General features: G+C 46.9%; 1 protein-coding gene across 2 annotated transcripts in view; it reads left to right on the forward strand.

The window, feature by feature from the left end:
* GALNT10 (polypeptide N-acetylgalactosaminyltransferase 10) overlaps positions 1-17,097 on the forward strand; it is a 214,310-nt gene extending 197,213 nt beyond the window's left edge. For both annotated transcript variants that reach the window (XM_060093700.1, XM_060093701.1), the window contains 5 exons: positions 615-722; positions 5,855-6,076; positions 9,280-9,396; positions 12,202-12,351; positions 13,060-17,097. In XM_060093700.1, coding sequence (XP_059949683.1) covers positions 615-722; positions 5,855-6,076; positions 9,280-9,396; positions 12,202-12,351; positions 13,060-13,218 — 756 coding nt within the window. In that variant the 3' untranslated portion in view covers positions 13,219-17,097. The remainder of the gene's footprint in view (positions 1-614; positions 723-5,854; positions 6,077-9,279; positions 9,397-12,201; positions 12,352-13,059) is intronic.
* The last annotated feature ends 8,080 nt before the right edge of the window (positions 17,098-25,177 follow it).

Below are 25,177 nucleotides of genomic sequence, written 5' to 3' on the forward strand. Positions count from 1 at the left end.
GTCAGGGCAGGGAGGCAGGGGACTGCTCAGGGTGACCCAGCAAGATCTAGAAGGAAACAACTGCATTTAATGCCAGAGTCGGCAAATACACAGCTTGTGTGCCACCTTGTCCCCCGTCATACCTCCAGACAGCACCACGAAGTGATCATCACAGTCTTTCCCACAGAGCCCCCGCTACCCCCTCACAATTCTCACACTTGTCCAGAGCTCAGACTCTAGAGTCAGCCCAAGCTGGCTCTGAATTCTGGCTCTACCATGTACCAACCCTGTGACCTTAGAGAAGTTTCTTAGCTTCTCTGAGCCTCGGTTTCTTCATCTGTAAAATGGAGCTCCGTTACTACATACTTTATGGGCTTTCTGACGAGGCTTCCGTGCACCTGTACGTGCGAAGCCCATATCGTAGTGTTTGGCCATGAGTAAGCACTCGATGCCGTGAGCTGTTTTTACTGCTGTTGTCACTGCTGTGTTTTCCTACATCCCTAGTTCTGTGAATGGGGGCTTTAGTACACAGTCCACGCCGATGCTTCCGATGAATGCACAAAGGAACGCTGCCCTTTGAGGAGGCCTTGAATTGGAGGCAGAAATATCATCTTCTCTCACTTCTCACCCTGCAGGTGTGGATGTGTGGAGGCCGCATGGAGGACATTCCCTGCTCCAGGGTGGGCCATATCTACAGGAAGTACGTGCCCTACAAGGTCCCCGCCGGAGTCAGCCTGGCCCGGGTAAGGTGGTGGCTTCCCTAGGGGGTGAGAGGTTGGCCTACGACCATCAGCAGAGCAGAGACACCCCATATCCTAGGCCTAATGGTCCCTAGGAGTGAGGATGTGCCCCTCCCCCCACCCTCCAGGTGAAATCCAGTTTAAAAGAACTTACTTACGCGAATTCCTTGGCGGTCCAGTGGTTGGGACTCCACACTTTCAATGCTGAGGGTATGGGTTCAAGCCCTGGCCGGGGAACTAAGATCCCACAAGCCTCGCAGTGTGGCAAACATAAATAAACATAGAAGAACTTACTTAAAGCCCTGCTTAATCACTTATTAGCTCTATGACCTTGGGAGGGTTGCTCTAAGGCTCTGTTTACTCCTTTGCTTCAGGGAAGCTCATTTTTTCCAACTCTTAGCATGGCCGGGAGAATTAAGGAGATAATGCAGTTTCCCAAAGTGTGACCAACGAGGTGATTTTAGCTGGTCAACTTTTTTATTTCCATGTGTAGAAATTAATGTGGATTAGAAATTAATGTGGATTAGTGTAGCAAATTCATGATTTCACAGACATTATTACTTAGGATAAAGCTAAAGTAGGTACAAAGTTAGACTAGGGGTGATTTAAAGAAACACGTTGGATAAAATTTAATACAGGTGGAGTGGTGTGTTTGGGGAAGTCTGAGATGGCATTTAAAAGCTCCTGGCAGGCTTCCCTGGTGGCACAGTGGTTGAGAGTCCGCCTGCCGATGCAGGGGACACGGGTTCGTGCCCCGGTCCAGGAAGATCCCACATGCCATGGAGCGGCTGGGCCCGTGAGCCATGGCCGCTGAGCCTGCGCGTCCGGAGCCTGTGCTCCGCAACGGGAGAGGCCACAACAGTGAGAGGCCCGCGTACTGCAAAAAAAAAAAGCTCCTGGCACAGCGATGGTTAATAAGTGTTAGCATCTTTCTCTTCTCCTCACCCCCTCTCCACTTTCATGCCAAAAATTCTGCGTCAAACTGTTTTAGTGCCTTAAAATGGTTTATATCAGTCATTGGTCGAATTAAAGTGGCACTATCTACAAATGGAAATGTAAGCCAGAAGTTTTTGTTTTGTGTTATTAATATTTCACTAAACTTAATAACAAAATTTTAAAATCTTAAGGGTCTTGAAAAAAATCAAGGTGACCCCAAAAGAACAATGAAGGGGTGGGAGGGCCCCCAGAGGGTAAAGAGAGCCGCAGGGAGGTTTGGTGGGATCTGGAAAGGTCACCACACAGATTTGCCTGTTGGAGACGCCCCACCTCAACCCGTGAAGACCCCTCCCGACAGCGCCCACCCCTCCACCCCCCCGCGAGCCTGTTTGGCTTCAGTCCACACAACTTCCTTCTGCCCAGGCCACTGCCCCCGCTCCCCCATCACCTGACAATCAACGACATGCAGAATTGTAGCCTCTGGGTCTCGGAAGGGCCCTTGTCCTGCGACTTACAAGAAAGACCAAGAGGCTCAGAGAGGCAGCTGTCTCCCCGGGCTCCATCCAAGGGTGGGATGCTGGGCTCTGGAGGCGGCCGGGGCTGCTATGGGGACCGGCGTTGCTATGGGGACCGGCGTTGAGGAAAAAGAGAACCAGCAATGCCCTCTAGTGGTCGAAGATTCCAACGACAGCCATCCGCGTTTGGAACAGCCCTCTCTTACGCGGGGTGCGAGGTGTAGTTCAGCAGGAGAGGCCGGAATCACGTTTCATCTGAAATACCGTTGGCAACTCCAGAGGAAGGAGCCACGCGGGAAAACCGCAGAGTCGCTCAGTAAGCCCAAGACTGCGACTCTTCCAACTACTAGGGACTGTGGGACCATTAGGACACCTCTGACCCCTGAGCAGGACCACTCCCAAAAGCATCCTTTCCCTATCCAGAGCTGTCACGTATTGATATAAGATTCGCCCGGTAAAGACACACCACCACCTCCTGTTTATAGATCCACAGATGAACTGTAGTTAACACATTAAAAACTTCCTGAGCCAGGCATTGTGAAAAGCATCTTACATACTTATCTCATTTCGTTTTCACTTGTTTTTAATCCCCATTTTAGAGATGAGGACAGTGACATGTAGAGACACAAAGAAACTAGAGCCAGAATTCAAACCCACTTAGGTCTGACCAGTGCCTGGCACAGAGTGGTTGTCTCTTAAATAGCGACTGCTATTGTTATTAGCAGTATTAGTGTCAGCATCAATATTAGCAAGACTGGAAAGTTGATTTCAGTTCTTATCTGAACTCTGTTTTCACATTTTAACTCCATTTTTCACCTGATTTTTCACCTGATTCAGACTGAATCAGTCTCCTGTTGACTTTAAACCAGTTCAGTCTGAGCAGTGCCCATGTAGGTTGGTAGGACCAAAGGTGCCTGAATCAAGCTCTCCTAACTTTTTATTACAGTATCTAACTACCCTCTCTTAGTTGCACATCATATTTTACATGTTTGTTCAGTGTTTTAACAACCAGATCCTTCTAGAGTATTGTCTCCTAGAACATCGTATTGATAGATTTGAGGAGAGGTATCCTAAAAGCCCCAAGAGAGCCAGATAAAGAGGGAAACCAAAGTCTTACTAAAGGTGTACAGATTCCAGAAGGACAAATAGCCAGGGAGCAGTGGAGCAGCAATTCAGGAAGGCTGAACTGGCCCCCAGCTTGCCTGCCTCAAGAAGAAGTAGCCAGTCTTTATTTACTAAATTTGCTAAGATCCTTCTTGTCTGTGCCTCTGGGCAACGGGTCTTTGGGAAGGCAGTAACAGAAACCCACTCAAACTTGGCAAAACAAAAGTTGATTTTTGTTTGGAGACTTATTCCAAGATTCTGGACAATTCTCTGTGATCCAAACTCAAGAAAAGCAGGGGGGGCCTCAGACAGGACTGGGACCCAGAACTAGGAAGGTGTTAGGAGTAGGGATAAGAGGAGCACACCACCTGCTAAAATCCTAGAGTCTTTTTCATGACTCTACCAAAAGTAGGTAATAGAAATAAATGTAAAGTCCCTTACTTTGGCCCAGTAACTGTACAAAAGTTCAAGATCTGGGAGAAATGACTTACTAAGCCATGTCTGGAAAATGCAATATTCATTAAAATAGTAATTTAAGTATCATTTATAATTAGAATATTATTTGATTTGATCCTTTAAAAAGAATCCTGGTGAATTTCAACACCTTTCCTTGGTCAGACTGGCCATCCTTGCCTGTGGTTGGAGAAGAAACCACAGTGGTCTCTCATCGTCCCTGTGGCTTGAGCAAATCAGACAGTGAGCCAGAGGACCTGGGTGGCAAGGCAGGAAAAGGAGACTCTTCAGATGTGCCGGCCCCCTTAGGCCTTCAGCTTCCTCTGGGCACAGTTTTAAATTAAACCCAGCCTCTGCTCTGCAGGGGCCTGGAGGGGATAACAATGTTCCTGAACTGATTTCTGACCCACTGTTGACCTCTTCAGCACTCAGAAAACACGAGACAGCGTCAAGGAAGTTTTGTAGTTTCCCGGTCCCAGACTCAGAGCCAGCAAAAGTGAGGAGTTGGTGGATTTGGGCTTCGATACCAGGGCCTTCCTCCTGTGAGCTTCCTTCCTCCTTACTCAGGAGTTGGCAAACTATTTTTGTGTGACCTGTAAGCTAAGAATGGTTTTTACATTTTTAAATAGCTGAGGGGGGGAAAAAATCAAAAGAATAATAATATTTTGTGACACATGAAAAAATCAAATTTCAGTGTCCATAAATTTTGACAGCCACACCCATTCACTTACATAGTGTCTAGGGCTGCTTTATAGCTACATCAGAGTTGAGACCACGTGGTCTGCAAAGCCTAAAATATTTACTGTCTCACCCGGTACAGAAAACATTTGCCAACCGCAGCCTTACCTTCTGCTTCTAGGGCAGTCATTTACACTAAGGTGTGAGTGATTGATAACAGCCTCAAGTGCTAACTCGCTTTTACCCTTCATAAGGAAATCTGGATTGCAGTAGGGGGAAAATGATATGATAAAGCCTAGAGAATTAAAGCGGGGGGGGGGGGAGGTATCCTGGCAACAGCCTGGGGTTGGAGGAAGACGTTGGGAGCAGGGAATTTCCCCTGAACCGTGATGCTTTGCTCTTCCAAGAAAAGTAAGAGGTTCTCAGCAGATGGGATCTACACTGCAGGTGGAGTGAGGGATTTTCATCACAGTTACACAGAAGAATTCACTTTTCCTCTTTCTCCAAGTCCTCTCACAAACAGGATATTTCCACACCTGCTGCTGCCTCTACTTGCCAGTAATATGGTTGTCATTTTTTATTGATTATCTTTGTGTTTTGTAATCACAGTAGCAACCTTAACACCTCAAAGGGTTGTTAAAAATTCCAGCTGCTGAGGGAATTTTACCTTCTGGTTGCAAATTATAATTCGTTTTTACCAGGCAACTTGGGCAGCACTCTTAGCTGAATGTGACAAAACCCAACGCAAACTGGGTTAAGCAGAAAGGGAATTTACTGACTCTTGTAAATGGAAAGCTCTGAGGTAGTTCTGGCTTCAGACATGGCTGGATTCAGGAACCAAAAGAAGCAATGTGTTCCTGGCTCTAACCCTCAGCTCTGCCCCATTCTGGGTTGACTTCAACCTTGGACAGGCTTTCCAAATGCACCAGCAGCTCTCGGCATCTTACCCACCAGATCTTACCCAGCAATTCTTCCCCATAGTTACCCGGAAAAAAGAAAAAAAAAAAATCCGGGACTGATGCCTCTCGATTCTGATTGGCTTGGCCCAGGTCACATGCCCACTACTGACCAATCCCTATGGCTGGGCTATCTATATTCCCATTGGCCAGGCTGGGTCACATGCCTTTCCTTCAGCCACAGGAGATCATAGTGAGGCAGGGGTGGGTCCCCAAAGGAAAATCAGTGGGAGGTGATCTGTAGAAAAAGAGGGGATGCAAGATGGGCAAGAAAACCAGCAGCAGTGTATTATTCAACCGTAAGTTGTAGAGTCCTTAAAACATGCATAAATAATAAACAGAAATATAGAAGACTTAAAAACACAGTGGGGCTGTGGTCCTTGATGCAGCATAAAATAAGAAAGGTTGACCTCCACCTCCAGGACCCTTTGTACCCACTTTTCTCCTCGGCCCTTTGGAGACCCTGACCCTTGTACCTGCCTATCCCCTCCAGAACCTGAAGCGAGTGGCAGAGGTATGGATGGATGAGTACGCGGAGCACATCTACCAGCGCCGGCCCGAGTACCGCCACCTCTCCGCTGGAGATGTAACTGCCCAGAAAAAGCTCCGCAGCTCCCTTAACTGCAAGAGTTTCAAGTGGTTTATGACCAAGATCGCCTGGGACCTGCCCAAATTCTACCCACCTGTGGAACCCCCGGCCGCAGCGTGGGGTGAGGTGAGTCTGAAGGGCCAGGCAAGCCACATAATTGGGGCTCGGCGCAAAATGCACGTGTAGACCCCAGGTCCACAGGTCAGAGAAAAAAGTGCCGGTAACACAGCATTGTAAATCAACTATATTTCAGTAAAAAAAAAATTTTTTTAAGCAAAAACTTATCGTCATCTAAAAAGTGCCAGTAGAGGTATAAAGTATAAAACTTTTTACTTTCTTTCGGTGGTCTCTCTTAGCCTTGTGGTGGTGTTTTTGTTTGTTTGCTCTTGAATGTTATAAGTAGAGAAAAATTAAAACTTTAAATTATTAGTGTGAATTTTACCATTCATCTTTATATTCTGCAGTGCCAGTTTTAAAGGCAATGAGAGCATTTAACTCGTGCACAGTTGGTGAAATTTCACAGTCTGTATTTCAAACCTTGTCCATGCGTTTGTATTTTTTACCAGAGCAGTGGAAACACTGCACAAAACTAACTCAGCTGTTTCTGTTTCACTTCTTGATAATGTGCACGTCCTATCAACAGTCTCTACCTTGGGCTTACTGATGAATGAGAAAGAACTGAAAGGAAAGGAACTGTGGGTAGCCCCCTCCTTCCCTTTGCTTCTGTGCTGTTATCTGCTGCTGAAGTAGTTGGCTCATCCAGGGAAGCATCACAGAAAGGACATGATAGGGATCCCCAGTCCCTCCTGTGTCTGACCAGCATTCCTCTTTGTGCAGCTGAAGCCAGTTCTGATTGGAAAGGAGGGCGTGGCCTCTGGGACATGCCAGCTCCCCCACTGAGTCACAGCCACGACACACTCACCCTGTTCTCCCCTTGAGTCCTGCTGAACTCCCCTGCATGTGGAACTCCAGGATTCTGTGCTTGCAGGGACTCACAGTCGCTGTCTGTGAACTTGGCAGAAAGGAACGGCAGATGCTCATAGAGCATGTGTCACCTCTGCTCACGTGCATGCTCTATTGCCCCATCAGATTTCACTTGCAGGTTTCAAAGATAAAATTACTAGAAAGTTTAAGACAGTGACAGCAGAGCTTTAAACCAAACACAGGACTTCCCAGGTGGCGCAGTGGTTAAGAATCCGCCTGCCAAGGCAGGGGACACGGATTCAGGCCCTGGTCCGGGAAGATCCCACATGCCGCGGAGCAGCTAAGCCCATGCACCACAACTACTGAGCCTGCGCTCTAGAGCCCGCGAGCCACAACTACTGAGCCCTTGCACCACAACTACTGAAGCCCGCGTGCCTGGAGCCTGTGCTCCGCAACAAAGAGAAGCCTGTGCACCGCAACTAGAGATAGCCTGCGAGCAGCAACAAAGACCCAGCGCAGCCATAAATAAATAAATGAATGAATAAATGTATTGAAAAACAAACAACAAACACAGACTCTCAGTGAGAGACCCTGTGCCTTTGCCCTTGTCACACACCCATGAAGCTGGTCCTGCTGGAGGAGGCAGACAGTCCGTCACCACACCTTGGGCGTGGCTCCTGGCTCCAGTTGAGAGCACCCACTCACTTAGAGATGGATATATGGGGGCTTGTGGAGGGGGAGTATAAGCATTAGCGCTCCTGTTTTAAGTTACAGAGGTCCATTTTAAAGTGAAAAGGGGGGATTTATTGATTCTCATAGGAACCTTGGATAGCTGTGGCTTCAGCTGTAAACACCTGGATCCAGGGAGCTCAAATGATGTCAGTCTCTTTTTCTCCTGCTTAACTGTGCTTCCTTTTGTGTTGGCCTCACGCCGCGAGTAGCAAGATTGGCTCCCAGAAGCTTCAGGCTGAGAAATCCCAAGCTTGGCCCAACCCAGCAGAAAGTAAAGACCTCTTGCCCAGTAGAGCCAGCAAAGGTCCAGGATTGAAGTCTTCTCCTTGGATCCTGCACCAATCACTGTGGCCATTGGAAGAAGGGGGAAGCAAGGGTAGGATGGATGCTCTGGCCACGGGATGGGCCAGGAGCAGTGGCGCCGTGGAAAATCAGGGCATTTTTACCAGAAGAGGAGAGACACGCGTTGGGCCGGCAGAAACATCAGATGTTACTTGTACAGATTCACACAGCAACTTAGAAGGACTGTTCCCAACTAAGCCATCTGCCTAGCCCCGCCCGACACCAGCACGAGTTTTCTAGACAAGGTGTCATCTTGATTTCCCTCATGAAGCTCTTCATTTCTTTGCCACTTTATTGGCTTTCTCCCCCATGTTAGTTTAGGTCCTCTGAGAAGCAGACACCAAGATGGGACTAAACATGCAAGAAACTTACTGGGGCAACGCTTGAGGAAAGAATTGAGCAGGGCGGCGGGGAGAGCCGTCAGACCGTGATGCTGGGGAGGAAGGGTCCCAGCCTGCAGTGAGGCTCTGTGGAAGTCTGGCCATGTTTAACAGGCAGTCTTCTGGCCAAATCAACTACCAGAGGAGCGTGCATCTCCCGGGGGTGGGCCTGCCTCCCTGAAACGCTGGCTGGGGGCGGCGCCGGGGAGTGTGGCCTCCTCTCGGACACAGTGGTGGATGCAGAACACGGCAGCTGGGTGGTCAGACCCCTGCAGCCGGACATTGGAGTTGATCTTTTCTGAGCCCCGACACCCGCTACCCCTCAGTCAAACGAGGAACCACGTCTGTGAAGTAGGAGCTGCACGATGTGATGCCAGCACCTGGCACGGTGGCTTGCCTGCTGTCCGTACTGCTGGCCACGCGAGGGCCGGGGCCTCCACACTCCCACGGTGTTCTTCCCCGCACACCACCCCCATCTTAGTGAGACCACTGTTCCTCTTTGGATCCTCCCATTCACCCGCCCTAAAAGGCAGAGTCTCCAAGGTCCAACAGCAAAGACCCTACACCTTTTCTAGAGTGGTTTTCAAGGCATAGTCTCTAGATCACCTGGAATGAGGGAAAAATTTTATCCCTAGACCTGTTGGGTCAAATTCTCTGGGAGAGGAGCCAGGGAGTCCTCCTTTCAACAGTGCCTCCCCGCCAGGCACCCGCCACCACCCCAGGACTCTGCATGCTCTAAGACAAAGCAGGGTTTAGCAGAGCGGCTCTCTGTGTTCATTTATTGAGAGGCTCAGGGCCCACCCACCAACCCAGGACAAGCTTTATTAGGACAATTCAGCACTCAGCCCATGTGATGCCTCTGCCTTGTTTCCCTCCCCCGGCCCCAGCCGGGGCCCAGGCAGGTATCTCGAGGTGGCTCACTGGTCCACTCTTTGCTTCTTTCTTGTCCAGATCCGCAATGTGGGCACAGGGCTGTGTGCAGACACGAAGCATGGGGCCCTGGGCTCCCCACTGAGGCTGGAGAGCTGCGTCCGGGGCCGAGGGGAGGCCGCCTGGAACAACATGCAGGTAAGGGGCGCTCCTCAGGACCAATAGTCGGGCTCTCTGTGCCATCGCGGCCTGCAGTGCTCACATGGTCAGGACTGGGAGGGAGAGGCCACGGGTCAACAATGAGTCTCGGGACTTCCCTGGTGGCACAGTGGTTAAGAATCCACCTGCCAGGGCTTCCCTGGTGGCGCAGTGGTTGAGAGTCCGCCTGCCAATGCAGGGGACACGGGTTTGTGCCCCGGTCCGGGAAGAACTCACATGCCGCAGAGCGGCTGGGCCCGTGAGCCGTGGCCGCTGAGCCTGAGCGTCCAGAGCCTGTGCTCCGCAAGGGGAGAGGCCACAACAGTGAGAGACCCGTGTACTGCAAAAAAAAAAAAAAAATTCTACAGCTAACATCATATTTCATGGTAAAAATCTGAATGCTTTCCCACTAAGATCAGGAACAAGACAGGGATTCCAACCTTATTATTTCTATTTGACACTGTTCTGGAGGTTCTAACCTGTGGCAAGAAAAAAATAATTTCATCCAGGTGGGAAGTAAAGAACAAAAACTGTCTTTATTTGCAGAGTATGTGATCATCTATGTAGAAAATTCAATAAAATCTACAGAGAAGCTACCAGAACTAATAGCTGAGTTTAGCAAAGTTGCATGATACAAAAGGCAGTTGTTTCTCTATGTACTAATAATGAAGAATCAGAAGTTAAAATTAAAAACAAGCATTTACAATGATAAAAAATATGAAATACTGAGGTGTGAAACTGACAAAAGATGTGAAAAACCTGTGTACCGAAAACTACAAAATATTGCTGATAGAAACTAAAGAAGTTCTAAATAAATGAAGATACATGCCATGTTCATAGGTTGGTAGACTCAATAATTGATATCAATTTTATCCAAAGAAATATATAAATTCAACAGAATCCTAACATTCTAGTAGGCTTTTTTGTAAAAATTGAAAAACTGATTCTAAAATTCATATGGAAAATGGACAGGACCTAGAATAGCCAAAACAAAATTTCAAAAGAAGTACAAAGTTAAAGACTAACACTGATTCAAGATATATCATAAAATGTCAGTAATTAAAGGTGTCATATTGACATAAAGAAAGATAAATGGAATAGAATAGAGAGTCCAAAAATAGACCCAGACGTATGTGGACAACCAACTTTTGCAGATGTTCAAAGGAAATTTAGTGCACAAAATATAATCTTTTCAACAAGTGGTGCATATCCATATGCAAAAAAATTTTTTCAATGAATACCTTAGACTATATACAAAAATTAACTCAAAATGGAGCATTGACCTAAACATAAAACCTAAAACAAAATATTTTAGAAGAAAACATAGGCAAAGTGTTTGTGACCTTGGTAACCCAAGCCACGATTTCTTAGATACAACACCAAAAGACAATTCATAAAAGAAAAAAATTGATAAATTGGACCTCTTCAAAATGAAAAACTTCTGTTCTTTAAAAGGTACTGTTGAGAAAATAGAAAAGCAAGCCACAGACAGAGAGAAAATGTTTACAAAGCATATGTATGATAAAGAACTTATATTTAGAGTATAAAATTTCTCAAAACTTAATAAGAAAATAAGCAATGCAATTTTAAAATGGGCAAAAGGTATGTACAGACATTTTTAGCAAAAAAAGGCATGTCAGTGACAAACACATGAAACATGCTTAACTTCATAGTTATTAGAGAAATGGAAATTAAAATGATAATCTATTAAAAAGACTGACCATACCAAGGGTTGGCAAGGATGTAGATGAATTGGAACCATGTACACACTGCTGGTGGGAATGCGACTGGTACAACCACTTTGGAAACCAGTTTGGCAGTGTCTTGGAAAGTTACACATGGATCCAGGCATCCCTTTTCAAGGGATTTATCCACGAGGGAAGAAATTATGTATACATCCATACAATGGCTGGTACACACGTGTTCATAGCAACTCTATTTGAAATAACCAAAAACTGAAAACAACCCAAATGTCCAAGGACAGGTAAACTGAGTACCATGCAGTGAAATAATACTTGACCATAACAAGGAATGAACTACTAATAAATGTTGTTATAACATGGATGAATCTCAACAGAATTGTGTTGAGTGAAATAAATCAGACCAAAAAAATACATAGTCTGATTCCTTTTATATAAAATTCTAGAAATTGTGAACTAATCTCTAGTGATGGGAAACAGAGGAGTGATTGCCTAGGGGCATGAGGAGTGGAGAGGGACAGGAGGAAAAGATTACAGAAGCGCCTGAGGGTGCTTTTGGGGTGATGGATACGTTCACTACCTTGATGATGATGATGGTTTCACAGGTGTCAACTATGTCAAAACGTATCAAACTGTACACTTTAAATGTGGGCAATTTATCTCATGCCAAATATTGTTCAGTAAAGCTGCTGAAAAGAAAGTTTATCGACCAAATACCATATGTGAACCTGGTTTGGATCCTGATTCAAACAGACTGACTGGGAAAAGAGGTATAAGGCAGTCTGAGAACACTTGAACTCAAGATATTTGATGACATGGAAGATTCTGTGATACCTTTTCATTGTTATCATGGCATTTACTGAAGTCATGACACCTGGTGTGGTAGGATGTCCAGGATTTGCTTCAAAATAACGTTGTGGGTGGGATATGGTGAGGGGAAGGCTGTAACAAGATTTGCTGTGAGTTGGTAATCCTCGAAGCTGGGTCACTGGGACAGGTGTGGTCAATAAACATTTTTCTGGACTCCTGTGTTTAAAATTCCCCATGATTACAAAAAGAGTCCCCTAGCTTTGCTATCTGCGTCACGATGTGCCTGTGTGTACAGGTGTTCACCTTCACCTGGAGAGAGGACATCCGGCCTGGAGACCCCCAGCACACCAAGAAGTTCTGCTTCGACGCCATCTCCCACACCAGCCCCGTCACCCTCTATGACTGCCACAGCATGAAGGGCAACCAGCTGTGGAAGTACCGCAAAGTAAGACAGGGTGTGGGGGGAACAGGGAAGCCTGCTCGATTTAAAAAACAAAAAAATGGGGCTTCCCTGGTGGCATAGTGGTTGAGAGTCCGCCTGCCGATGCAGGGGACACGGGTTCGTGCCCCGGTCCGGGAGGATCCCACATGCCGCGGAGCGGCTGGGCCCGTGAGCCATGGCCGCTGAGCCTGCGCTTCCAGAGCTTGTGCTCCGCAATGGGAGAGGCCACAACAGTGAGAGGCCCGCGTACCAAAAAAAAAAAAAAAAAAAAAAATGTGGTGCCTCATTCCTGCTCCCCAGAGCCCCTCCCTCACGTGTTTGTTCCACAGACCTACCATGCCTGACTCTCCAGTCATCAAGAGAAAGCAGAAATTCAGCTGTTTATTTGAAGGCTCTGGAATCTTAAATGTTGGCAGCTGAGCCCATTTCTTTAAAAAAAAACCACCTTGAAAGCCAATGAAATTTGACTGGAGATGGGCAGTGATTAGGGCCCCGGCCTGGAAGTGGCAGGCATCACTTCTGCCCGCATCCCAGCGGGCACAGCTCAGGCACATGACAAGGCCAGCTGCAAGGGAGGCAGGCAGTGCCCCCTGTGTGCTCGACAGGAGAGCCAGACAGGTCTGCGAGCCTCCCTGCCTCCCTGCTGTTACTGCTGCTGCTGTTTGTTCACCTCCCCAGCGTGGCCCGGCTGATAACCTGCCTGTTTTGCAGGACCAGACCCTGTATCACCCCGTCAGCGGCAGTTGCATGGACTGCAGTGAACATGACCACAGGATCTTCATGAACACCTGCAACCCCTCCTCTCCCACTCAGCAGTGGCTGTTTGAACACACCAACTCAACAGTCTTGGAAAAATTCAATAGCAACTGAGCCTTCACGTTCCCGTGGCGGGCCTGGCAGGGTCCTCTCCGGCATTCACTGCAGCCTCCCTCTCCCAAGAGAGGCAGGGCTTCTGTGGACTCCGTCACATAAAAGCTGCTGGCCAGCCGGGCCAGGGCAGAGGGGGCGCTTGAAGCTGGGCCAGGTGTCTGCCTGGCCCTGCAGGCCCCGAGTGGTGGAGGCGGGATAGAGAGCAGACCTCACAAGAGGCCCCGCTCAAAAGCAGAGCCTGCTGCACCCCTGGCGGCATCATGGAAATCCAGGAGAGCCTTTTCAGCTTTGTCACCACGTTCCCTTGAGCATTATGCAGGAGGACTGCCAGGGCAGCCCTAGACCACCCTAAAATGAGTCCTCCGAGGCTGCCTAGCCTTCAGGTGGCTCATACATGACAGTCCTGCAGAGAGAGAGGCAAATTCTGTCTGTAGCGGGGGCAGCTTTTAGCACCAGTGCCACCCATCTGCAGCAGAAGGGAAGAAGTCTTTCTCGGGGCCACTGGTTTCAGCCTTTGAATTTTTACCTGCCCGGCGTCTGTTCTCTGTCACAGCCCCAGGAGATGCAGTCAGTCGAAAGCCGTGCCTCGGGCTCTCTGAGTGTTCAATACTGACCACTGGCCAACTGCCAGGCCTGGGGGCAGCAGCGCGACCCGCAGATATTCCTTTGCAGCCGTGGACAGATGGGATGTCTCGCCTTGCTCTCAGGGTACTCGAAATGCCCATTTTAGTGCTCTCCGGGCACAAGGACAGCCCAGCCGCCAGCTTTTCAGGACTGTGTTTCAGATGGCCTTGGGCCTGTGGCACGGGCCCAGTAGAAAACCTCCAAACTAGAAATTCTGGCTGAATTTCCCTCGTCAGTGCTTCCATCTTTCTCTCTCTCTCTCTCTCTCTCTCTCTCTCTCTCTCTCTCTCAGCCAATTCCTCTCCTGGCTCAGGAGAGGAACAGAGGTGCGAGGTCCGGAGCCCTCCAGGGTGGACCGTGGGCGCGATGCCTAGCCTCTGACTCATTGTTCTGGTTCTCATACGGAATTCTAGAATTTTTAAAGAACTCTGTACTCTGATCACAAACTAAATGCCACATAGGCTTCTGGTATTCTAGCATCCAATATGGATTTCTAGGATGCTGTGATTAGCCAGCCAAGTGTAAAACATTTGAGGCAGCCCCCAGCCTAGAGACAATCTGTGAAGTCCAAGGTTGGTGGTGCTGGGGAAGGGGGAAGGGGACCCGTGTCCATCAGCTCATACCGGAGGCCTTGGTGTGACACGGTCCTCAGCCCAGATCTGAAGCCCTGCCAACCTGCCACCATGGTCACAGCTGCCGTGGAGAACAGATCCCAGTGTCCCATGAACAGACGTGTACCTAGCTCCATGCCAGTCCTTTGTGTTTACCTTTTGCTTTGTTAATTATGTGTCAGCCTCCCAGAGGGCTCCCAAACTAATAGGAAGTGTTTCTGTAACCAGCCTGCCACCCACTGATTCAGAAATGGAAATCGCAGTCTACAGCCCAAGGCTTCTGCCAGCTAGCCCAGGAAGTCCTTGAATCAGTGTTCCGTTAGAGTCGAGCCTCCCGATTGTGTAATTTGCCAGTGAAATAACTGAGACATAAACCTGGGAGCAGAGCCACGAATCTGCCTTTGAGATGCTGGCTGATCTCAAGGCTGTCAACTATCTGGGGAGGGAAGTAAACATTCCCGGCCACGCAGCGGGCAAAGCGTCACTTCCACTTCTGCCTCAGCACAAGGCCTGCTCTGGCCACCTACCCGCAGGAGAGGCAGCCCTGTGCTTACAAAGCCTGCTTGTCGACCCCTGGTGTCTTTTCCAAGGGAGTACTGTATCTTTAGAAGTGGCCCTCTGGAGGAAGGAGTCGAAGATGAGACCCCTTCCAGAATCTAGGATAACAAGAGTGTCGCAATTTGGGAGAACTGAGTTAGGATTCATCATCAGAGAGTAATTCAGCTTCATTAAAATAAAAACTGTGCCTTTTAAAAAGAAAAAATGCAAATGTACAGCCAATCCCTAAACTTGAATCATTTCCTAGTGCCTTGCTAGACATAAAGGGGTGGGGTTGGGGGGAGGGGAAACATTTTTGGTGGTGTGTGCAGTTCCTGTTGGATGAGTGTGTGTTTCTTAATGTCTAATTTTCAAGCAGGAGGCGTTGGGCCTAGAGCAGGATCTGAGACAGCGATGCCTCCCAAGGGCCAGAGGCCAGAAGCTATTCCATTTAATGCAAGTAACACCCCAAATTTAAAGGGTAACTGCATGGCTTGTTTAATCTGTGACCAAGAAGGGCCTCAGCAGCCCCTGAGAGAGGGCCCTGTTTGGAAGCCACGCCTGCAGCCCCCAATCCCACGCCCAGGTGGAGGGTGGAGCACTGGCTAGGTTTCCAAATGGTCCCACTCCAAGTGGGTGACAGGACGCATGTGGAAAGCAGGAGCAGTGGCAAGCAGTCCTCAGTCGTCCTCTTTTCCATCCTTTTGTTCTCCTTTTGAGTCTGGTTTTGCACCCTCAACAAGGGATGGGCAGGTCCTCTGAGCACTCTGGCATTTGTAATTGCTGATCCCACATCTGTAGGTGCCGAGACTTGACATAGCCTGTAATCAAGGAAGGAAGGAGAGAAGTCCATTTGGTAACTGGCCAACTGATCGCACATACTAGCCACCCATTGTTTGGTCTTCATTTTGGAAAACCACCTGGCTCAAGGATCCAGGTCCCTGCTCCACCCCGGCTGATGCTCAGTCAAACAGCCATGAGCCTGTGGAGGTGCTGTCAGCCAGGTAATGTGTGAGACTGTGGACGCTTTTTCCTTTAGAGCCTTTCTTCTGAGCATGAGGTCGCAAAACAGGGTGTGGCTAGAAAGTATCATGCCTGTGTGGCCCACCAGCAGCCTTTCCAAAGGGGGACTCCAGAAACATTTTGGAATGCAAAGAGCATCTTCACTGTCAGTACAAGGCCTTGGAGGAGGCGGCTAAGTGTGCAGGCACGTGTGAAAAGCCATTCCACCTTGTGCTTCCAGTTGGAGCTTTCAACTTTTAAAACAGTCCAGGAGCTATCAGTTCCCTATTTTTGGAAGAAATAGCTCAGAGGCAGAAGGGAGTACATCCACAAAAGGGATCTAATGGGAAATACGACCTTAGGACCTGGGGAGAAAGAGCAGTTCTTGTTGAAGATGTAGTTCTTGTTGAATCTTGTTGGATTCCCAAAGTCCACATTATATTTGCCACCTGTTGAATTTCTTTTTCTCCTTGAAGATGGCGCCATATTTCTTTCTGTGCATCCCTACTTTTTGTTTCTGAAGTTTCAAAGGAGTGGCGAAGCACTTTACAGTAGTAACTGAGAAATCTGGACTCCTTGCTTCAGGGATCTCTTGTTTGCACAGATTGGGTGATCCTTTGTAATTCTTAGAAGGCAATGCATTTTTAATTGAGTTTTCTGAAGATTTCTAAGTGCGGGAGAAGGGCAAGGAGTGAGTTCTGTCCTGGAATTCTTTTCTGCTTTCAACTGATGCATTTTTGTAAAAATCCAAGTAGTATGTTTGTTCAAACTTGATCTTGAGCCAAGGCCCACTGTCACCTTTGGGGTGGGAGTTGGACCTACCTTCCAAGCAACAAGGTCCTCTTAACATCCACTCCCGGCTTTGATTCAGCCATGCCAACCAACAAGGTCAGGGTCCTGCTCTGTTACAGGCTTGAAGGTGGATCCCAAAGGGATTACAAGCAAGGAATACTTGAGAAGTCAGACCTGGGATTCCATAGAGAAAGCTCGAGACCGCCAACCTCTCATCTCCTGCCTGGAAAAGTGAGCCTTTGTGAAGACCTGACTTACCATGTACAACTGTGATTGTGACTGTTGTTGAGTAAACCTCCAGACTTTTCTCTAATGTGGTCTCTGGCTAATTCCTTGTCTGCGCCATTCTCCAGTCCATCGTTCCCCGTGTATTCGTCGAGCACCCGCTCAGTGCCCAGGGCCTCTGCTAGGTCCAGAATAAATTCCCAACAGCCATCGTTCTAGAGAGGAAGGCAGACCTCAGACAACTCACCACGATGATTTCAGGTGTGAATAGGGCTATGAAGGATATAAACAAGGTATTTTAGAGACTGGGGTAGGGATCAACGTGAGGATAGTCAGGGAATGCCTGTGTGAGAGCTGGATGATATGAGGAGGGAGTATGAACCAAGAGGCAGTTTGGTGGAGGAGCATTCCGGGCAAAGGGAACAGGCAGTGCAAAGGCCCTGGGGCAGGAAGGAGTTCCCGTGTTGGAGGCACAAAAGGAGTTCACAGACTTAGGCGGGGTAGCCCACAAAGGGTCTTACACCCAAAGACCACACCCACGAGTGGAGGATTTCAGTGAAAATATGAAACAAGCTTAGCCTATGTCTTATGTTCACCCATGAGCCACAAGTCCCTGCTTACCAAAGCGTTGTGATGCTTCTGAGTATTCGATTATGTAATACCATGTAGTGGAAAGAACACTGGTTGGCCCGGCTCCGCAACAGACTCGGTGAAATCTTGTGCAAATCCTGCCCCCTAGCTAGGTCCCAGTTTTACACAGTGGAGTGTTTTTTGATGATGCTTTCAGCTCCACCTGTGCTCCTGTGGCTGAGTCTTCGGGTGGGGCTGCAGGAGGGCATGAACAGAAGCTATCCTGGTGCTGTCGTTCAGGGACCACTAGAGGGCGCTGTGGACCGCGGCTTGGAGAAGGCTGATTAACAGAAAGGGGTCTCTCATCGCTGGCCACTGCGGCAGGTTTGAGCCCTGGAACACGAAGGTAGATACTGTCTTTTGTAACTCGTGTTTTTTGTTGTTGTCGTTGTTTGAAAAATCTTTTACCACCCATGAATTCTAAACATTTTAATGGTTTCTTTAAAAAGATTTTACTAGGAAATAAAGGGAGGGAAGAACGTTCCAGGTGTAGGGGCAGCCTGGGCAAAGACCCTGTGGGGGGAGCATGACAGGTATGAAGGTCAGTGAGCTGGAGCAGAGTGGGAGAGACAGAGGAGACGAGAAGGAGGGGCAAACCGAGCCAGGCCCTGCGGGGCCTTGCGGGCCGTTACGGACGGAGTCTCTGATCTTTATTATTTATTTATTTATTTATTTATTTATTTATTTATTTATTTATTTTGCGGTACGCGGGCCTCTCACTGTTGTGGCCTCTCCCGTTGCGGAGCACAGGCTCCGGACGCGCAGGCTCAGCGGCCATGGCTCACGGGCCCAGCCGCTCCGCGGCATGTGGGATCTTCCCGGACCGGGGCACGAATCCGTGTCCCCTGCATCAGCAGGCGGCCTCTCAACCACTGCGCCACCAGGGAAGCCCCACTGATCTTTATTTTAAAAGCAGCAGGAACCATTAAAGGGTTTGGGCAAAGTGCGAGCGTCAGTTGTGCCTTTGACGGACGTCTAGAGCCAGGAATGAGTTGCTCAAGGTGCTAGGCACGTACTAGGCACCTGGAGCCCGCAGAGTGAGAAACAAATCCAGCGCAACTGGCCCTCAAGTGCTCTTCAAAGTCACTGACAGCTGAGGCGGGGGAGGGGAGAAGATCACGTTTCTCATCCATTTTAGTTCCTCATCCTCCCAAGTCTGCAAGCGAGAGGAGAATCCAAGGTAAAAATGCGCTTAGCGGGACACACAGTGGGAGCTCTTTTGTGTTGTTGGCATACTTATTGGGAAACTGATTTTGCCAGTGTGCTCAAAGGTTTGCATTTTCCTTTTCTCGAGGTGGGGTTGGGAGGTGGGGTTGGGACTTCGGGGCTCCTGGCACTTAGGACTCAATAAGTATTTGATGAATGGACAAATGGATGAATAATCTAGTTTCAGATTACACTTCAGGCCTTTTTTTCCTCCACTCTCAGCCCACCGATCCTATAGTGAGTTCTACCATGTTTGCTATATGCTATGTGCCCTTGAGAAAGTCCCTTCCCCTCCCTGGGCCTCAGATTCTCCTTGCAACCATGAGAAGAAGGGGAGCAAATTAGATAATGGTCAACCCGGAATCTTCTAGTTCCACAAATCTTGCATCCAGTATTTTGCAATGGCCCAGATCGTGTTAAGGATTTATTTTCCAAGTTCAGCTACGGGATGGGATCCCCTCCTGGTTCTATTATTGGTGCCTCCCACCCTCGAGCTTCTGGGCTTCTGGTGAAGTGGGTCCAGGACTCGGCATCCAAAGCTTCCTTCCTGCAGCTGCTCACAGCTCTGCCAATCTCTGGCCTCAGGCAGCTGGCTCCTCTTTTGTTCACCCTCAATGCCTGGGCTGCCCAGCTTGGCAATACCTGGCGTCCCGAATGGTGCTCAGGGCAGCCTGCGGCTCTTGCCTTCATGTCTGACTTGATTCAGGTTGGCAGGGTGACAGCCCTGGGCACACTTCACACCCACTCTCACACACACAACGCCATAGAAACAAAAGAACACACGGTGAGCCCTCAGAAAAAGCAGGTTTCTTAGCAACTTTACAGCCTTCGTTCATGAGCTACTTGAAATTGAAGCAGCGTCTGATCTCCTGCCAGCTCCTGCCTGGGGATGGGGAGAAGGGGATGGCGGGTCTGTCTTTGCTGGAACTGACAGCTCAGCTTCCCCACCGCTGGCCTGTCAGTCAGCCTGGGAGGCAGAGGCCTAAATTCCACATTTGTCCAGGTTCTAGGAGAGCCCTCGCTACGGTTGCTTCACAGCTACAGCTGCAGAATTCAATCAACAAACTATATGGAAACATGTACTGTGGGCTCGTCGTGGTCCATGCTCTGTGCCCAGAGTGGTTGATCCCAGCTCTGACCTCGGCCCTGGAAAAAGACAGGTAAATAAGGGACCACCTGCAACCTCTAGAGCCTAGTGATGAGAACAAACAAGGACACAGACAGGTGAGAAGAGAATAACTTGATTCCCGCTGCACTGCCTACAGGTTGCAGTTTGCACTATTTTACAGCTTGCAGCTTTACCCAAGGCCTTTAGAATAAAACCAAAACTTTTTAGCCAGGCCCAAAAGGTCGTTGGAGCTGGCCCCTGCCTGCTTCTCCATCACGTCCTATCAGGGCTTAGGTGCCCACACAGGCCAAGGCTTTCCCACCTCCAGACCCCGCTGGTCCCTCTGCTTGGAATGTTCTCCACCTGCTCTGCAGCTTCTTTTCACCCTTTGGGTCTCAGCCCAGCTGTCACCTCACCCAAGAGGCTTCTCTATCAAGAATAGACCCACACACATCATTCACTCATTCTCAGCACCTCTGTAGCTCCCCTCTTCACACTTATCCTAATAACACAGTCCGTTCTCGTGATTCACAGCAGTTTTGTTCTATGAAGTCACCATGGACACCAAATGAGCGAATACAGACCCATCGCTCCTAGGGGAAGCACAGAATTAGGCTCCTGCCAGCCTCTGGTCACCACATTTTCATCAAGCCATCAATACATAACCTTGTTTTATGTGCATTTCTGTTTAAAGACACTTCATTTCATATAAATCATTAATTCATTCACGTTGAACTCACAGCCAACAACACTATAACTCATGCCTCAGTGAGACTTATCTAACATATATCTTTTCTCCGTCAGGCACATCCCAGCCTTCTGTGCTTAGGAACGCTAGGCAGTTCCTCAGCACTATGCTTACAGAGCATTTTAAACCAAAGCCATCAACTAAAGCACAAAAATGTAAACTGCAACACAGAATAAGATGGCAAGAAGGACTTTTGTTTACAGTGCGAGAGCTGAATTGACCTCAGCTGGGAATATGCGTGGTGGGTGACTCCAATTTTTCTCCACTCTACACATGCACATGTCCAGAAGTGACCTCAAAAGTGCAGCAAGTATCGGTTTTGAGGTTACAAGTGCATTTTAGTGAGTAGGCAAATTTGCAAACACAAAATTAGTAAATGAGGATTATTTTAATTATTAGTTATTTTATTCTTTCATTTAGGTGTTTGATGTCTTTCTCCTCCACTGGACTTCATGAGGGTAATGCTCTTTCTGTACTGCTCACCATTTTATCCCCAGCTCTTAGCAGAACTGATTTGGACTTTGGAAATTGTTGAGCTATTGTTGAACCAAATACCTATCTCTGGAATTTTTGTTTTGTGAGATTTATTAATACTCATGATTTATGTCACTGTTAGTTGCATATTTAGTGAGGGCCAAAATAAAACAGCTTCCCAGGGCTTTTTCCTGACCACACTCACAGAAGATTGATAGATAAATCAAACCTTGATTTTTTCATGGGCATTAGAATTTTCCAGTGAGGCAAATAATTACATGCAGTTTCCTAGTCTCAGCTGAATTATTCCTTAGAAACTTGCTTGGTAACCTAGCATTAAAGAAAGAAGTGGAGAGGGCTAAGGGAATTTTTGCCTTCCCCATGACAGAGTATACACAGGCCCCTATATCCATACATAAATTCATTTCTGAAAATGTGGCTAATCTCAAAAGTCAAACAACAAATGCATTCTGTCAACAGAGCACATCTGTTCCTAGGTGATAAAATATGGTATAACTCTTCCAATTACACTTGCATTTTTGGACACAATCTTTGATGATATATATCCAGTCTTGGCTAATATAGCTTCAATTTGATTGTTTTCCTTCACAAATCAAAAAGCAGGCTTAAGAACATCCAGTGGAGGCTAAAGATTCATTCTTTTCAATAAATCTAGGTATTTCTCTTTTTTTCCAGTTTTAAGTCAGTAAAATGTTATCTTTTAAACATTTTTATTGGAGTATAGTTGATTTGCAGTGTTGTGCTAGCTTCTGCTGTACAGCAAAGTGAATCAATTATACATATATACAAAAATTACATATATACATATATAATTACACATATATCCACTCATTTTTAGATTCTTTTTCCCACAGAGGTCATTACAGAGTATTGAGTAGAGTTCCCTGCGCTATACAGTAAGTTCTCATTAGCTATCTATTTTATACATAGTAGTGTGTATATGTCAATCCCAATCTCCCAATTCACCCCTCCCCCCACTTCCCTCCTGGTAACCGTCCAAGTTTGTTTTATACATCTGTGACTCTATTTCTGTTTCGTAAACAAGTTCATTTGTACCATTTTTTGATTCCACATGAAATCTAATTATTTCTATCTTTATATCAATTATAAAGAGTTAATGATACACATACTTCCTTTTTTAAACAGCCTTATTGAGCTGTAATTCACCCATTTAAAGTGTATAATACAGTGTTCTTAGTATGTTCACAAGATTGTGCAGCCATCACCACTTCCTAATTCCAGAACACTTCTGTCCCCCTAGAAAGAAGCCCTGTACCCATTAGCGCTCACTCCTCACCCCGGCCCCCCCGACCCCAAGACCCTCAGCCGTTGGCAACTGCTAATCTTACTGTCTCTATGGATTTACCTTTTCTGGACATTTCACATAAATAGAATCATGAAATATATGACCTTTTGTGTTTGGCTTTCACTTAGCATAATGTTTTCAAGGTTTATCCATGCTGTAGCATGTATCAGTACTTGATTTATTTTTGTAGATGAATAATATTCCATATTCTGGATAGAATTTTGTTTATCCATTCATCAGTTGGTAGATATTTGGGTTGTTTCCATGTTTTTGGCTATTGTGAATAATGCTATGAACATTTATGTACAGGTTTTTGTGTAGATGTACCCTTTCATTTCTCTTGGGTAGATGCCTAAAAGTGGAATTGCTAGGTCATCTGGTAATTCTATGTTTTAACATTTTGAGTAGCTGCTAAACTCTTTTTCCAAAGTGGTGTCACCATTTTGCATCCCTCCTAGCAATAGATGCAGGTTTCAGTTTCTTCAGATCTTCACCAACACTTGCTGTTGTCTGTCTTATTGACTGTAGCCATCCTAGTTTGTGTAAAGTAATATCTCATTGTGGTTTTCATTTACACTTCCCTAATGATTAGTGATGTTGAGCATCTTTTCATGTGCTTATGGACCATTTGTTTGCGCTCTTTGGAGAAATACCTATTCAAACCCTTTGCCCACTTTTTAATTGGCTTGTCTTTTTATTATTGACTTGTAAGTGTTCTTTATATATTCTGTATACAAGTCCCTTATCAGATATATGATTTGCAGACATTTTCTCCCATTCTCACTTGCTTGATATGCACATGCGTCACATTGCTACTGTTGGTACTTTCACTTTTCCATTCACACAATTTTATGAGATTAAGATGCAATAAAATAATCAAGTACTTTCCCAATCATTGCTAGGCAGATGAATATGGAGACCGCCCATGCGGAAACTGAACAGTTGGCAGATAAGCAGTGCCACCCTGCCGTCTTGTCCTTTGATGTCTCTCCCTCACATGCAGAAACCTGAACTCAATGGGAAGCTTAGAGGTGTCATCATGTAACATATGAAATAATAACTACCGCTTATTGAGCACTTACTATGTGCAAGACATTGTGCTAAGTGCTTTACATTTATCACATTTGATTTTCACAAAAGCCCTATAAGAGAAGTACTATTATCTCATTTTATAGATGAAGAAAACTCAGGCTCTTATAGTTTAAGTTGTCAGTGGTTCTACAGCAAATAAATTGGCAGAGCTGGGATTCAAACCAAGTGCTTCAGAGTAGGGAGCCCTTGCTCTTATCCATGATGCCAAGAGCTGCGATACCTGTTAAGTGCTAGGCTGCAGACAAGGGCCAGAGCCAGAGGAATCTTTCACAGGTTCTCAGTGGAATGAGGAAAATAAGGCTAAATTTATTCCATTTAGATGACTGTCCTTTATTTTGAGATTCTTCCTACTTTTTTGGTATTCTGTATCACCTACTAATAGTACCAAAAGACGGTATTTTTCTTACCATTATTATAAAAGAAATATAGTCACGTGGTAAAATATTCAAATAGGAAAAAGTGTTATTAACTTCAAATTCTTTCTACCTTTCCTTTCTTGACCTGTAGTCTCCACCCATAGAGGCAACCACAATTACTAGTTGGTGTATCCTTCATACATATATGTGCATGAATGTGTGTATAAAATTTTCTCGAAATACAAATGGAACTTATACTCTACATACTGCTTTGTATCTTTTCTTTTTTTACTTAATATCTTGGTATCGTTGAATATATTTAATTTATTGAAAAAACGTTGACGGAGTCCTTACTCTGGTAGTCACCAGAATTGGAGAATTAGTGTTGTATGCACTCGAGCTACAGCAGCAAATAATACAGACATGGTCCCTGCCTTCATGGAGCTTATATTGTAATGGGAGAGACAGTCACACAACAAAAAGAATAATAATAAAAGAGATTAATTGCATATTGTGATGAATGCGAATAAGAAAAGACACTGAACAGAGAATAGATGGGCTCGGGAAACCAACTGCTCTTAATCTCTCCAGGGAGATGACATTTAAATTAAGACTTGAGGGATGGAGCCAGCCATAAAGGAGCAGGTGGAACAGCATTCCAGTCAGAGGGAACTGCCAGTGCAGAGGCCTTCAGATAGGAAGGAGCTTGGCCTTTTTGAGGAACTTACAGAAGAATAATTAGAGCTGAGGCATGGGGAGCAGGGCAAAGAGATGGCAGGGGGCAGTGTCAGAATGCACTGGGAAGCTGGTGAGGGGCCTTAAGGAGGGTGTGGCATGGTCTGGTTTGTGTAGATGCTACCTAGAGAACAAGTGACTTAGTGACCAGCTCAGAGGCCAGTGAAACCCTTCAGGCAAAAGATGATGGTGGGGCTTCCCTGGTGGCGCAGTGGTTGAGAGTCCGCCTGCCGATGCGGGGGACACGGGTTCGTGCCCCGGTCCAGGAAGATGCCACATGCCACAGAGCGGCTGGGCCCGTGAGCCATGGCCGCCGAGCCTGCGCGTCTGGAGCCTGTGCTCTGCAACGGGAGAGGCCACAGCAGTGAGAGGCCCGTGTACCAAAAAAAAAAGAAAAAGATGATGGTGGGCTGCGCTAGGCAGCTGGCTGCAGAAAATGAAGCAAAGAGGACAGATTCTAAATATCTATTGGAAATAGAAGAAAGTGCCTTG

This window comes from Mesoplodon densirostris, chromosome 3 (genome assembly GCF_025265405.1).
Source record: "Mesoplodon densirostris isolate mMesDen1 chromosome 3, mMesDen1 primary haplotype, whole genome shotgun sequence".
Taxonomy (NCBI): domain Eukaryota; kingdom Metazoa; phylum Chordata; class Mammalia; order Artiodactyla; family Ziphiidae; genus Mesoplodon; species Mesoplodon densirostris.